This window comes from Phyllobates terribilis, unplaced genomic scaffold (assembly GCF_046119375.1).
Source record: "Phyllobates terribilis strain yellow unplaced genomic scaffold, ASM4611937v1 Scaffold_5__5_contigs__length_657084704, whole genome shotgun sequence".
Classification (NCBI taxonomy): Eukaryota; Metazoa; Chordata; class Amphibia; order Anura; family Dendrobatidae; genus Phyllobates; species Phyllobates terribilis.
This window is the reverse complement of record NW_027362765.1, coordinates 539,285,085-539,301,780: the sequence shown is the minus strand read 5'-3', so window position 1 is coordinate 539,301,780 and position 16,696 is coordinate 539,285,085. Positions and strand designations below refer to the sequence as shown.

General features: G+C 39.3%; 1 protein-coding gene across 24 annotated transcripts in view; it reads left to right on the top strand.

Moving 5' to 3' along the window:
- The window catches only part of CAMK2G (calcium/calmodulin dependent protein kinase II gamma), a 269,572-nt gene that overhangs the window by 216,886 nt on the left and 35,990 nt on the right, over positions 1–16,696 (top strand). For 8 of the 24 annotated variants that reach the window (XM_073685806.1, XM_073685802.1, XM_073685809.1 and 5 more), the window contains exons 12-14: positions 667–709; positions 7,316–7,354; positions 7,751–7,813. In XM_073685806.1, coding sequence (XP_073541907.1) covers positions 667–709; positions 7,316–7,354; positions 7,751–7,813 — 145 coding nt within the window. The remainder of the gene's footprint in view (positions 1–666; positions 710–7,315; positions 7,355–7,750; positions 7,814–16,696) is intronic. The other 16 variants (XM_073685813.1, XM_073685807.1, XM_073685810.1 and 13 more) reach the window with 2 other exon arrangements.

The window sequence follows — 16,696 nt, the reverse complement described above, 5'->3', positions numbered from 1 at the left end:
GGATGAGAGCGATGCTTACTGCTACTGCGTGGATGAGAGCGATGCTTACTGCTACTGCGTGGATGAGAGCGATGCTTACTGCTACTGCGTGGATGAGAGCGATGCTTACTGCTACTGCGTGGATGAGAGCGATGCTTACTGCTACTGCGTGGATGAGAGCGATGCTTACTGCTACTGCGTGGATGAGAGCGATGCTTACTGCTACTGCGTGGATGAGAGCGATGCTTACTGCTACTGCGTGGATGAGAGCGATGCTTACTGCTACTGCGTGGATGAGAGCGATGCTTACTGCTACTGCGTGGATGAGAGCGATGCTTACTGCTACTGCGTGGATGAGAGCGATGCTTACTGCTACTGCGTGGATGAGAGCGATGCTTACTGCTACTGCGTGGATGAGAGCGATGCTTACTGCTACTGCGTGGATGAGAGCGATGCTTACTGCTACTGCGTGGATGAGAGCGATGCTTACTGCTACTGCGTGGATGAGAGCGATGCTTACTGCTACTGCGGGGATGAGAGCGATGCTTACTGCTTCTGCGTGGATGAGAGCGATGCTTACTGCTACTGCGTGGATGAGAGCGATGCTTACTGCTACTGCGTGACCATATTGTAAATGGCATCCTGGGCATGTGAAAATGTGAGTCACTTTTTTATTTTTTTTTGTAGGGTGCAATTCTAACTACAATGCTGGTATCCCGAAATTTTTCAGGTAAGCTCAGCTTGCAATACAAGAAGTACTGCAACAAATCCGTAATGGGAAAAAAAATAGTATGCATGGTGAAGGTTTACTATAGAAAAAGATCTTCCAGATAATGAGGCAGGGAAAAATTTATGTGTTTTGCCATAAGCATGTAATGAAGATTTGAGGCACTTATTAATATAAATGTGCATGAATTTTGCTACTGGACCTCGCTGCATGCTGTCCACTGCTGTCTGAGAAGAATATAGGTCAGACGTGGCCATGTGGCATCATATCTTAGCTGTCATGTGATATTATCTTGTGAACTCATGATCCATGGCTTCTGGCTGTAGATGTGCTAAAGGCCATCTCGGTTATCTGCGCGCACACAGATGCGCAAACAGGAGCGGGGGCAGTGACCATAATAATGCAGTCATGGAAATACATGACCTACTGGGATGTGATGTCCTATAGATCTGCTAATCCCACGCGGGTATTATGGGTCATATGCATCTACGTGCCAGTGTGTACAAATGTGCATATTGCTGCTGGACCCTGAAGTTAATGCACAGAGATGTATGTAGAGCTGGCGGCCATGGATTATATGTGGACACATATAGGATGTGATGTCATAGGGATGAGTCTTACATCGGTATTTGCACACATACAGCAGTGGGTATCACTCTATATTAGCAGGTCTTGTCTTAAAATCTTATGATTACAGCAAATGCTTTAATTTCTTGGGGAACCTGTTTACTCAGACTGTGGTGCTCTTCTCTGTATTTCCATGCAACTCCACACTACAAAATCTGCTTGGACTGGTCTTACCTCAATGTGCCCTGATATGTATACACTTATATACTATTTGTATTGACCTTACTAGCGGCCATATAGATGCAGTAATGGATCTGATCTGAACGGGTGGAAGCAGACTGCTCTGATTTTGATATGTCTAATGAATTTAATTGCTCATGTAAACTTTATATCGTTTTTATATAATGGGATACATACATTACATAAGTATTTTTTACCAAAGTATATATAGTTTTCTTTAAACTTGGCAATTATTTAAAGGAGTTGTCCCAGATAATAAGAAATGAACTCACTAGCAGCAGTACATGTCAAATAACATATACTCATCCTTTTACTCTTTCATCCTCATGTCTCCAATGCTCCCTGCTCATCTTCTGCTTAAATTGGCCTCCGATGTCACAGCCTGCATAACCCACGTGACCGCTGCAGCCAATCACTGACCTCAGTATACAGCAGAAAATGGACGTGGTGCATTGGGGACGCGACGCTGTGACAGCAGGAAGTAAATAAGGTGAATATATTTTATTTACTCTACATGTGGGCTGATTTTTGATTAGTATGGAAAATTCCTTTAAGTATTTTCCATGTTGTAGTATTGTAATAAGAGAAATCAATATTCAGCTGCAAAACAGTTAGATTCCTAATGGTTTGCTATAGGAAACATCACTTTTGCCATACTTTGTGCACATATGACCGCTTTTACCACCATATGATTTGGCCCTTACGAGTGACCCTTTGTACTATCAGGGCTCTTTGTTTGGACCATGCTAGGTGAAATTTCAAATACAGTACACTGTGCCTACCTGCCTCCTATAGACAAGTTTCTACATTTATTTTTTACTTTCTCACTTAGAATTTTAATCTGGATTATTAGGATCAGGATTGCATGATGTCTGTTTTCCAGTTTTTATGCATTGAAATTGCTGTTTATTTACTTTCAATATTTTTGGATAATGGATTTGGGTTCTGCTGTCACTTTGGTGGCTTTTTTAGTAGGTAACACATGACCTGCCTAATGCGATCATCCTATGAAAGTACAGAGGTCACACAACAGTGTTCATATTAAAAATTATTTAGAAATGGTGGGTAACAAATGTAAAAATATTTTTTTATCTTCATAGTTACCAACAACAAACTGAGATTACTCAGCCACCGCTGCTCCAGCCATGCCTCTCCACTTTTGTCCCTCGGCCTTTGACAGGTTTGGCCTGCAGCCAATCACTGGGATCAGCAGTCTCGCACCAACTACCCCAGTATGCCTCGCTAAGTCCAGTAATTGGCTGCAGTGGTCACATACACAGTTGTCAAAATATTCCCAATGCAGCCTGTTAACAAAGACTGGTGGCAGAGAGGCAGTGCTGGAATAACGGTGGGTTAGTAAAGCTTCTTTTATTTTTTTTTTTAACCTTGACAAATTCTTCTTGGAAAATTCCTTTAACTATTTTTACACTAAACACTAATAAAAAAATTGCTGCAGCATTTTTTCTTAAAATTCTGCATTCTGGTGTTATCACTCCTAGAAATGAATGACCATTACCTTTGTCAATGGGGCATGCCCAGCATAGTCTGACACTGTCAGCACGGATTGGATAAAAGTTTGTAAAGGGACATAAGTTTATGCATTGATTTCTAGGAAGAATAATTAAGGAATATCTTCACACTTCTAAGACCAGATGCTCCCGAATGTCTATCTTATAGAGATTTCATTAGTGCTGTCGTTCTCTCGCAGACTCTCTCCAAATCAGATACAAGGTGCTCTTGAATATTATCACTTTACCTACTTGGATAAAGAATACATATAGGAATTGTTCTACTTTGCTGTGGATATTTAATGATGTACTATCTAACATTTGGGAACAGGAGGAACAATTTTAGGAAATATTACTAACATTAATGTTTCCATGTAGGGACTTATATTCTTATATGAAAGCCAAGGACTGAACAACTGTTTAGTTATGTAATAGTTATTTGTTACTGGTTAGTATATTTAGTATATTGGTTAGTTCATCTACTATGGTGAAAACGCTTGCTGAGCCTGAGATTGAAGCATATCACGAAAAACCTACAGGAGGGTGAGAAGGTGCATTTATGGTGCCAATATTTTAACTCTTGCTGTAGTTAAATGTTTTGTTCTGACATAATGAAGACTTTCCTCCCCTAGGTCCTAATATCTGAGCTGATTCATACTGCTCTGAGCTCTGTTAATTGTATTTTTGTTTCTGGCACACATTTCATATTTTCCATGATCTAACCATGAGTGGAATTTTCTTCAAAAGTTGCACGAATCACTTTAATGTCTGTGCCTTCCATGTATTAATAATTACTTCTTTTTGTGGTCATTGTCGTTTCTCATAGTTGATCTTAGAAACTGCTGACTGTCTTAGTATTTGGCTCTTTTCCAATATGAACGACCACTATTCCAAGCACTTTAAAAGTTCTCGCAAATAAAAAGGACACTTTGAATTCACTATTGACTCCATTTTAAAGCTTAAAGGGTAGTCCGCTTTAGACATTCTATGTTTTGTCAATATGTTTCTGTGATAGGCCGATAATGAGGCTTCTTGCTGCTAAGACCACCAGTGATTGCCAGAAATCTGTGTGGTAACCCAGGGGTTCAAGCTGGCAAGTCGTCTAGATGCCTTTGCAGCCACTCTCTACTCTGATAAATAATGAGGGTCTACGTCTAACATGTTATGTTAAACTGAGCTTTTAAACCTCTTTTTCCCATGAATTTCTTGTTTAGGCCTTTTCCATAAATTCCTGCTTCTCAGATTTCCTTCACTTTGTGCCGTGAATGTATAGCAGACTAATCAGAGGGCAAAGTCCTGAAGCCAAGTAGACGAATCTTTCCAATTCAAGCACTTACATGGCTTTTGAGTACTTATTTTTGTCATTTGTTATATGCTTTCATTGGTACCATGAAGGAATTTGTTGGTTTCTGTTTTTTTTCTGTCCAGAGAATATGAACATTTATTCCTTTTCAGCCCTAAATATACAAATACAAGTAGTAAAAAAGAGGAGAGCAATACAACATAATCCACATCCAAACGTGTTGTTTTTATATCAACTTTGTAAAAAAGGTTAAATGTAGAGTGTGGGATTGGCACGATCTTGTGTGTTCATATTCACTGCAACAAAATGATCTATTTTACAGCAAATTTCTGAAATCTCTCCATGGTCCCAGTTTTGCTATGATTTACATTACTACAGTATTTATCAAACCAAAGACTCCATTTTATGATGAAAGATGGGGTCATGATCGATTATACAGTTTATACTTAGTGATGAGCGAGCATGCTCGTTACTCGAGATTTACAAGCATGCTCGGGTGCTTGCCAAGTATCTTCAGCATGCTCGGGTGTTATGTTTGAGTCACTCTGTGCTCATGATTTGCAACTGTTTGACAGCTTTAACACGTGAGGAATGCATGTATTAAAGCTGTCAAAGAGTCGCAAATCATGCACACGGAGTGACTCAAACATAACACCCGAGCACACTGAAGATACTCGGCGAGCACCCGAGCATGCTCGCCAAAAGGGTTAACAGAACATGCTCACTCATCACTATTTATACTATTACTTTTAAAAGGGTTGGATTAACACAAGAACCCTGATAATTGTTACACAATCATAATTGGTTCAAAATTAACATTTACTAAAAAAGTACTTCATGCAAGTGCCAAAACCAGCATTTAGGGACTGTTCACACAACGTTTTGAAGCTTCAATCAGATAACTTCATCAAGAGTACTCCAAACTTATGCCTTTGATAGAAAGCTGCCAAGCATCCAAAAAGTATAGGCGTACAGTGCGATATGTCACCTTTACAGCCCCCAGGAGATGGAAAAGGAGTACTGAGGAGGAGCACCATATATGGGGGCAGAGTCAGCAGCAGACACTTAGTAGTATGCCCAGCATGAAGAAGATATTCAGCACTACCTGTCTAAGAACAGGCTGTGCCCCCCCACACCCACACTGATCTCTAAGGCCCTGATTCACTAGTGTTTTTATCAGATTTCTGGTGTAAAACACTTTAAAATGTCGCAAAACTTTGGCGCAACTTGAAGTTCTTGCCTGATCTGCCAAAGTGGGTGGGACGGGGTGTGCACCTTTTAATGAATAAGGCACGTCTTCCTACTGCACGCTCATTATAAAGACTAATGAATGAAAGGTCGGTCTTAATAAATTAGGCACTAAGATGTTGAGGTTTTTGTTTTTTTAACCAGACTCCAAGGGAAGACTACTGTGCTATTTTATACTAGCTGGGCAAGTATGAGTTTGAAAATATTAGCCGTTTACTCCCTCCTCCTCCAAAAACTTTCTATATCCCCCACCCCTTCCTTATTAGCCCCTATGTTTGACAAAAATGAAAAACGGGTAATTTAGTACCTGTGTTCCCTACAAGACTGCCTAAGAGCAAACAGAAAAAGGCAAAAGATGGACTGCTAAATCTATTCTTGTGCTACATTGACCCACAATGCATTTTCTGAGTTTTTTGCATTGTGAAGTACTTTGCCCGTCTTCAGTACTCTTTTTATTTTTTTTTTTAATCCACCACAGTCTACGATGGCTTATTGCTAGGGGATGAGTTTTATTCTCTGCACAGGACCTCTCCAAACTTGGTGCAGCTCTTTTGTTCTAGGTAACCTAACAATGTTCCTTCAGGATTTGTGATGAGACTGAAGTCTTTTACCCATATAATCGTTAACTTGAATTTGGTGTAAACACTGTACATGACATGTTTCACTTCTTTTATGACTCTTATACAATCAGACATGGCCTTAGTAAATCAATAGAGCCACAATAATGGTGCTACTGGATACAGTTTTTTCCCTTTTAGGTCATGGGCCTCATTCCAGCAGCATGGATTGCTATAGCTGCAATTATTCTCTGCTGCTCAACGTGTTAGTATTGCAGATTGTGGTTAATGGGCATTTCACTTTACCATAGTAAACTTCTGATTTGTCCATATGCTTACGCTTCATGAGTGAGCTAGGCAAATAAAGCCTTTTGTTGCCTTTTGCATGTTGATATTGCTGCTGCTCGACAAATTCATTGATCTGAAATATTAAAGTCCAAAATCTGTTAAAATCTCTGTTCACATCTGCGTTAAAGACTCATCACAGATCGCATAATATTTCACCTCGGCATCGAGGTTTCTCTTCATCACAGAAATTCAATGACATCGGTGAAGACGTCCTCAGCGCAGTTGTGAACAGAGTCTAGGTACCCCTTTACTGTGCAGTGATAAAAAGCTCCATGTTTTAAGAAAAAAGTGTCTGTGTTACCCATAACAACCATACTTTAGTATGTGTGTTAAATGACAGCTATTGGCAACACAACCACTTTTGTGACCATTTTCATGCAGAAAACTACAGTGCCTTAACGTTTACAATCATGACACTTTTTTCTTCTTCTCACTTTTTCTGTCCTATAATGTTTCACTCTTTTTAACACCTACAAAACACACTTTAGACACTTTTTTTCTCCTCCAATGCCTTATCCGGTACAAGATTCGGTAGAGTGGAACCACTGGCTTTTTGCCACATTTCCTTCCTCTTCCCACAGTCTCTTCATTCTTCAAAAGCCCCTTCATCCTACTGACTTGCTATGCTGTCCTATCCTCTTGGCTTGTTGCAGTAGATTTTTTTTTTTGCTGTGTATTTTGCTTGAGAAGGTCGGGGAACTTTGCGAGCACACAAGAATCATTGAGATCTGCTTGACTGTGGCATCCTATAGAGTGTGTCAATGCAATGCAAGATGCAGCATGCCTGATGCATTGTAATCACATTATATCTAATAGGTCTTCTATAATTGAAAACTAGGTGCTGTTAACAGAAGAGAGAAAAAGGAAGACCCGGCAGGTGGGGATGTTGCATCTCTTGGCATCCTTTGCTTGTTGTCTGGTCATTTAGCCACCTGACATGAATCTGAAAGTGAATGCTTGCTATTGCATAAAATCTTGGCTACCACTCAATGCTTGAGAGTGAAATATATCTAGTGTTTTTCATCCTAGCATCACGCAAAATGAAGAGTCTTTTGTGCTTTGCAAGGTCCACCCCAACAGTTCTCTAGGCAATTGTGAAAATAATATACATGTGCATTTAAAGTCTATTGAAGCTTCATACAATCCTGTTTATTTTTGTCATACTTTTTTTAATCAATGCTTATTTGACTTGCATCTTGCCTTTTATTGTTGCTCATTTGGTCTTCTGTTGCATTGTTGCGGCTCCTCCCACTGAATGATTTTGTCCAATCAGTTGGCAGGCAGAGCTCCGCCCCCGTTGCAGCTGCCACCAGTGCTGCCAACTTGGCTGAGCAAGGTACGTGGCATGAGTTGACCCGAACCCCAATTACTATAATCCTCAATCTGATTTTTTCCCTACTGATTTCCTCTTTTTTTGACTTTCTTTTCCCTCCCTTGTCATATTCTCCTGCCCCTGATGAGACTGCATGCCAATGCCTGCATGCTCAGGGGCAGGACATGTTGTGTACCCTAGTGGTGAAGTATGGCATGGAGACCCATTTGACCCTGATGTGGAGTTTTTTTTCCATTGATGTGCTACTAACTCTACTTTGCATGCTGAGCAGCTCTCGGCTTCTCTCTCTTCTTTCTTCTTTCTTTTGGGAAGAGAAGAAATAATATTGGCAACAACTGCCAGAATTGTTCCTTAGTGTGAAGCCTAAACTTGTGTTCAGTGAGTGGTTTTCACTTTGTTTGTACATATATACAGTATTAGCTAAAGGTTTCCAAGTTTTCCAATCACCAGTTCAACGGGACACAAGGCACAAAAATGTAGATTAAGCTACCAATACCACAGTACAATTGTCATGATGTGCAATGTTGTAGAAACCAATGAAAAGGTCTCCTAATATCTACATCTCTGAGGTGAGCTGAGGCTTTGGATTCAGTGTCCTGAAAAATAGCCAGTAATATTTTGTGTTTTGTCTTTTAGGTTTGTCGCTTTTCAAAAATAACTTTTTTTTGTATACGTTCAGAGAGAGGTCTAAAGGCCCCCATACACATTAGACTAATGTCAGGCCAACCGGAAGGTATTGATGGATTCAGTTTACAGTCTAATGTGTATGTGAGCAATTTATTGTCAGGGATTATACCGATCCGGCATGTCCGATTTCAAACTGCCTAACCCATCGTTCTCACTGAGATAAGCCACCGCCAGATTTGTCTGGCGACTGCTTTCTCATAGAGAACACAGGAGCGCTCCACCGAACAAGCACTTCTGTGTATAGCAGAGATAGCTGCTGGACAAATGATTGGCCGAACCATTGTTTAGCCTACAGCTGTCTTGTGTATGGCGGGCTTTACAATAAATTCTAAAGATATTCAACAGTCCAGTGAACTTAAGATCTTTTTTATGTTAAAACTGTTAAAGGTGTATTCCTGGATTCTTATAAATTGGCCCTTAGATAGGAAATACTACAAAATAAAGAAATTAAATCCACCTTGAATTTCCTGCTGGATGCCGCTTTTATCGGGCGTTGTGCTGTCACCGCTGCACTCGTTCTCTGCACTCGGCAGTCACATATTGTACATGTAAACTCTATAAGGCCATTGATTGGCTACATGTAACTGATAGAAGTCTACAGGATTTGGGGGAAGGACACAGTAGGTCAGAGGGTGGCGGGGGGGTCATTGCAGGAATTATTGCACAGATAGAAATATCAGTGCTGACACCTTAGGTAGGTATAGATTATACAATATGCAATGATGATAACCTCATGTACCCTGCAGAGCAGACACTGTATATAACAGCAAAAATATTGGATCAAATACTCAGTCCCAATTTCTTTGCTTACAATCCAGATATGGACCGCCAAAATGGGGATTGTGCAGTCATTGAAAGAAAAAAAGTTAAATTTTAAAGAGTGGTAATAAATTAAAATCCAAATTCATAACCCTAGAGCAAACTAACCTAAGTGTTTTAACCCATGACATTTCCTTTTTATGTCTCAACAATCGGTCACCTTTGCGTCTCAAAATGGGAACAATGTCAATTACTTTGTATTGTAATTGTGAGACACTTTGTTCTGGCTCATTAAAATGTTTGGCGACCAGCAGATCCATTTACTTCTATCGAGTTGTGGACTTATGTTGCCCTCTATGGACTTTGATCACCCGAGTGATTGACTTTATACTTGTTGCCCATATGTGAGTGATGATATAGGTCTCCTTTTATTACATTGTTGCAGTTGCAACACAAAAGGCAAGAAAAAAAAAGTGTGATGGTTTAGATAGAGATCTGTGAGCTCAGTTGTTCACCCAAATCTTCTTTATGAAGTGGCTACCTGATAGATGGAGTGGAGACTATCCACTGCACACTCAACTGATGCCTGAAATCCGCGCACATCCATGATCGATTCAGTACTGCTCCTTGGATGTGAACATCGGGACGTTTCAGTTTCAGAAACCTTTTCAGACTGCCTGTCACATGTCTTGTTTTTCACCAGATCACTAACCATTCTTTCAGTGCGTTTTAGTTGCCTTTTAGATAGGAAATAATTGGTATGAAAACGGTCATAAGCCAGTAAAAAATTTCTGACTTGTGGGCTTCCAAAAAAGATCTGTTACCAACCGGCTGCCTTGGACATATACAATAATACCTAGAATATTTAGCTTTTATTCTTTCATTTTCCTTGATAAAGGCTGTAAGAGTCCGAAATATAGTAATACATTTATTTTTCTTATAACACATAAAATAGATGCTGAATTTTTCTTTCTATGAAAAACTCTGGAGTCTTGAACTTTTGGACTATACAAGAAGCGAAATAAATACTGATGGGGAAAATAAACAAATCGTGACCTGATGCCAATCAATTAATGCGAAAGGGAGCACATTACTAAAGATTCATGTGTATCTGCTGGTACGGTAAATCCGCTCTTAGGAGAAAGTGCAAAATGGAAAAATAAATTTTTAATAAAAAGTTGTAAAATCAATTTAAATGATTTGCAAGAACAATAGGAAGTTTTTTTTTTTTTTTCAGCTAATTTTTACATGCTAGGAAGTAGTAGCTAGCTTTCCACAGTAATATATGTCTCTCTATATATTAATTCCACACAATTATTTACCCATTTTTCTCCGTCTTTCTTAATATAGTTCGAGTTTTCATATAGGCTGCTTTCACAGCTCATTGAAAAAAAGCTGTGCCATCAACAGCTGCTTTGGTTTCCAGTTACAGGGAGTTGTAGCATCCTGTGTTGTGCGGTGTCACAAGTGTCTATATTATTGACCACCACGTGGCAGTCATAGCATGTCATCAGGGTGTCATCTGCCAGTCCTTGTGACACTGGAGCATCTGCAAGGCCGGCTGAGAGCTGCAGCCTTTATAGAGGAGGTGATACAAGAGAAGGGTAGAGGTGGCTTTCCCGAAAGGTCAGGAGCAAAATGACTACCATTAGTCAAGCTCAAGACCTTATGGCCATAAATTCAACCACGTGAAACAACGTTGACATTATAAATATAAAATGTTGCTTATCGCGACTTTTATGTTTGCACCTTATTTAATTTACACTTTAAGTTAATTTTACTTGGTTTCATCTTTTTTTTTTTTACTTAGCATTATGGTTATGATTTTTCTTATCCAGATGTTTTTCCTAATTTATCATTTGTGACTTTTTGAAATGTACTTTAGTACACTAGCGGAGTACAAAATCTGTAAAAAATTCTTTTCTATGCACTTAAAGCCTAACGTGCGACTTTTTTGCTAAAAGAAAAAAGTGCGAATAAGGTGAAGGTAAGAAAAAAGAACATCTTTAAATTTACATAAAATTCATCAAACCTTGTGCACTATTTTAAAGAAATCTTCACAAAAGAAGGCAAAGAACACTAAAAGATAAAAGACGTCTCATTAAAAAAAAAAACTGAAATGATGAACCAGGGCCTACGTGTACAGCACATTATGATGTTAAATTGCAATATTAAATTATGATACTTCCAAATATTCTTATTTTCCAGGACATTTCCATCAATAAATCTTTGTCTAAATCTAAAATTTAATTTAAAAGGGTTAAAATTGATAGTCTATCCCTATGATAGGCCACTAATATTAGTTTAATGGGGGTGCCTTCTTGGACCCCTAACGGTCAGCTGCTTGAAGAGGTTTCTGCTCTGCTTGCTACGGTATTTTGTCTTCATTGTTTTCCTTGCATCTGCATCCTGCATTATACACTGCTTTTAATAGCTGCTCTGCATGGTATTGCAGCACAATGAAGTCAAAGCTGCAGAACCAGACAGACTAAGGCCATAGCCCCACTATCAGTATTTGGTCAGTATTCGGTCAGTATTTATTCTCGGGAGTAGGAGCCAAAACCAGCTGAGGAACAATCAGAGAAAAGGTATAATAGAAACAAGTCACCAATTCTGCATGTATGACACACTCTTGGTTTTGGCTCCCACTCTTGAGAAAAAATATTGACCAAATACTGATAGTGGGGCCGTGGCCTAAAGTATAGTGTTGTCAGTACGGAACCATGGATGGGCGCTGGCAGGAGCAATGCCTTTCCTGGAGGGACGCGGTGCCACATCAGCCATTATTGACAAATACGATCAGGTAATAGTTGGCATTAACCAGTGTATCTATTGTTGGCTGCGATCTAATTGGGACTACACCTAGTCTGGTTATTTATTGCATTTTAGGTGATTACAGTTGATCCAATAGATACTCTGCTATTGTAACACCACTCTTGTAGTTTCTTTATGTACATCCTTATTGAACGTTTTGCCGCAATCCCCGGTCATGTAGGCATCTTTTCTGTATTTTAATCTGTTTTTATTGATTGTATTACTCAATAAAATATTTAATTTTCTTCTTTGTAGTATTCATTTCCTAAGGGTGCTTTCACATTGTGTTTGTGCACCCGTTCAGTGGCTCAGTCGGAGTTTAGGTCCCCGCAAAATGGGGTTCGGACGGATGCCCCCTTAGGACCAAAGACTGTAGTGGTGCACCATTTTCGGGAGTGTACACCTACAGGATGCGGACACTCAGACTCATTCTACTACATCTGAGTGTCTGTGTCCTGTAGGCGTACGTTCCCGAAAATGATGCACGTCAGAGCGCATGTTCTCCCTGCCATCACCATTACAGTCTATGGCCCTGCCGTCGCATATGTCCGAACCTAGTTTTGCTGTGGTTTCGGATGTATGCCCTGACGGGACTTGCCAAAGCAATGTGAAAGCACCCTTACCCAGGGAGTTACTTTTCTCAGGAAGGGATTATATACTGTATTAGACTATGTTCACAAAGTGCAGCCTCTGTGCAATTTATTTATTTTTTTTTCCCCAGACGTTGCTGTTATAATTCATGCAAACAGTACGGTAACCAGCTATCTTTCATGCAATCATTCTGTCCCCATACACCTCTCACATTTTCAGCAGCTTCTCCTTGTTGAAACAGGGAGATGTGATGCTGCCAATAATTTTTTTTAGGACACACAAATGATCCATCGTTTCTTCGTCGGCTGATCTCTGCCCTGTTTTGAAGAACAGTGATTATGATAGAGAATTCTTCCACTTGTTCTCCAATCCGATACGGTCTGTGTAGAGAGTGCCTCCAGTTAGTGTTTGCAATGTGACAGTACTTTGAATAGTAGTTTGGAGCCTTCTACAGCCATGCTGCAGAGTCGGGAATCCAGCTATATACACTGCATGGCGGTCGGCACGCTCTGGTCACTTCAGGGTTCATTGTAGATGAGAGTGTTTATATATACAGAACAACTTTTTTTTTTTTTTTCTGGTTCTAATTTTCAGCAAAACCTCTTGAGACTTTTAAATCACTCAAGTTTTGAAACAATGTGGCTAGAACAGAAGAAAGTGCCAGCTAAGGCAGCTGTGTAAATATCTGTTTTTCCTTGGCGCTCTTGATGGTATGTCAGTGATTCACAAGTGCTCCCAACAGCAGTTGTCATTGGATGAACTAGTTACAATGCGGACTATGTGGCATGTTCACACAGTGAGGATGTTATGAGCGCATGCATGTTTGTGTCTATATGTAGTTGTGGGCTTGCTTGTGTTTTATATCCAAGTGTAAAATTCACATCAGATTTGCAGTCACATCCGTTATGCCTCCTGTTGTGTTAGGAGCACAGGTTTTCTTTTAATGAAGAAAGTTCAATTTAAAATGAAATTTATGTTTTGCATATCTAGTATTTAAAACACATATGTGTTTTGAGGTTTTTTTAATGTTAAAATAAATTTATTGCAGTACGGATATATTAGTAGGGAATAAAATGACCCTTTGTTTCCCTGTGAAGCAGAATATCACTCGCCATTTTTAGTGATCCATTCTTAGCTCTGCTTTTTTGGGGCAGTGGCCTTTTTTGCTTTGTGGCTGCTGCAACCCGTATCAGTATGAGTAATATTTGTGTAGGGTAACAACACATTTTTTTCTATGGCTCAGAGTGAAAAATAAAATCTCAAAATAGAAAATTATATATTTAAAGTAGTTTTCCAATGCTTTAATATTAACCTATCCCTAAATGTCCTATTTGCAGTTTGGTAGAAGTTTGACTGTGTGCGATTGATTAAAGGCCTTGTGGTTCACCCAAATTGGCACAACCCCATACATTGTTTAGTGGTATAGGATTATACTGTAACCTCTATCAAAGGAACTTTGAAGGTGCTGTGGCTCACTAGATGTGGCAGTCTGCAAACTTTATGGGTGCCAGGAGTTGGAACGCCACCAACCTTAAATACTAAACAGGCATGTAATTATAGTAGGTACAAGGCTGCAGTCAGACCTGGGCCTTGGAGCTTGGGGGTGTCCAAAAGGCCCCTTTGGTCCATATGAGAAAACCAATACTGTGAAATACCCATGATAGTTGAGGGTCCTGTTCGAGACTTTGCATTGGGGCCCTCAAGATTAAAGTTACACTACCGATCTTAAAGATATCTGTATCCTATCCATATATCAAGCATAGATCATGAATATTAGTATCAGAAAACCCTTTTAAGTCTCTGTTCACATCTGTGTAGATTCATATCCCTAGTGGATTCCATAACATCAGAAGTAAAAGCATTGGAGGCAGCTTTATTTCTTCCGGTAAGATGACGGAGCCCAACAAACCGTATTACAAGTCAGCAGGGTCTTCTAGGTGCTGTTTATCTGCATCACATGACTGATGCGTTAAAAGTTTGAGTTTTTATTTCTGCTTCATAGGACAAAATAATGGAATATAGAAAACAGACATGAACTGAGCCTTGGAGATGTCATGTTTTACAGTTTTGGGTTATATAGCAAATGATGTTCAAAGAATGGGAGGGGGAGGGGAGTTACAGGAGTTGTCAAATACTCTAAAAGTTAATCCTAATGGACCAAGGTCGATGCAAGGACAAAAAGCCTATATGAACCATTGTTTCTTTGCACTCTGTACTGTGCTCCCTGCCAGTCCCCTATTGACATCTGGTGCAGGGGAACACGCCATGTAACCGCTGGAGCCAATCAGCAGCCACTATTCGGCTGCAGCCTTTACTTTTCATTTAAACCAAAGACGCCGGCTAAGCATACTTTTTTTTTTCAATGTGAACTATACCATATACAGCTCGTATACTACAGAAAAACACTTCATTAACACGATTTATGAAAATTGTCTATTGGAAGCTAGCTTTCAGTTTTTCACAGAATTTTAAGAAATTAATTCTGAGCTATGATTGGTTGGTCTGAACAATATGGTCAGTCCAGGGTTATATATAGTTTAGGAAAGGCCATTTCTGGACCTTTTGGTGAGTCTGCCATTGAAGGTTAAGCTGTATAATTTTACCAACTAGTCAAGTAATTTGTCTCACAATAGAGGGCATAGCTGCGTTGATTAAATTAATATCTTCAAAAGATGAGACATTATTTACAGCAATATATGTCTTCATCTTACTACATAAAGAGCTTAATGTTGAGGTGAGTCCGAGAGAAACATCAGCTGCAATTACTTCAGTAGGTCAGAGGGGCAGCATACAGAGAGATTGACAACTTTGTTGTTTATCGTGTAAAAAGTCTGAAAGTGAATAGACATGGGTAATTTGAGTTAGTTTTTATTATGTAGAGCACGCTTTTCTTGCTTTCGAAACGTATTTGTTTCGGAACTTGGGCTGCTAGTACTACATAAAAGGCCATCTACAAGGAAAGATCTTCAGTCCTGAATCTTATCCTTTATTCAGATTTCCTTTATTCATCTGTAATATTCGCTATCAACCTGCAATTATTTAGGCATCTTTATAGGACTAGGAAACATAATGCAGAGGCTGTGTTAAGATTTTATCTAGTGCTGGATAGCCAATGATGAGTTCTCTCATCAGTCAGACGATTTGCTTCAACGTCTTTCAGTCGTTATTATATACATGATCACCAATGCACAATAATGGTGTTTGTATTGATCCTCTGGGAAAATCATTCTCATCATTGTACATGTCTACATTACATTTTCAGTCTAACAAACCTTAAACTTATCTGGATTCATGTATTTTTGGTTAAAAGCATTTTTCAATTGGGGTTCCTTTACATTTTTTGACTATTTGGCTTCTACGATCACTGTGTTCACAGTACATGGCAGACTGCGGGATAAGTTACCAGTAAATCAATCGTTGAGCTTACTCTGATGACCTTTTTTAATTCTTATTTCTCTTCTCCAGAACTATTGTAAGCTGTTACACAACCACATCAAAGTTGAGGTGAACTTTGGTGTGGCCATATATAGAAGAATTCAGAATAAGTTAGAATGACTGTTATAAGCAGCTCTCCAGCATATTTCATTGTGAACTTGTTCTGCAGCCTGCTATGTATTGTGATACACAAAGGCTGAAGCCAAATCAGTCCAACATTTTTAATAAAACCCAATCGCAAAAGTTATTTTTAACCAGAATACATGCATTTGTTACAAAAAAATGGCCCCATCCCTTATATATTACCTTTATGTCTAGGTGTTACTTTCTCCAGGTTTTCCTTTGTGTGATCTGGTTTTCTTGTACATCGAGTGTCTATCTTTTGTTCACCCCTACTTGTACATATTACTGTACTTGCAATGAGCTTACATTTGGGGAATATTCATGAGTGTAAATGAGTTGATATGACTACACCCTCTGCAACCTAGTTCTTTGCCATTGTAATATGCGTATTGTAACCCTCTACTCGTCCACTTACATTTATTGTTTCACAATTGCATTTTTGCCGGATATGTTACTTTCGATCCTAACCTGTATACC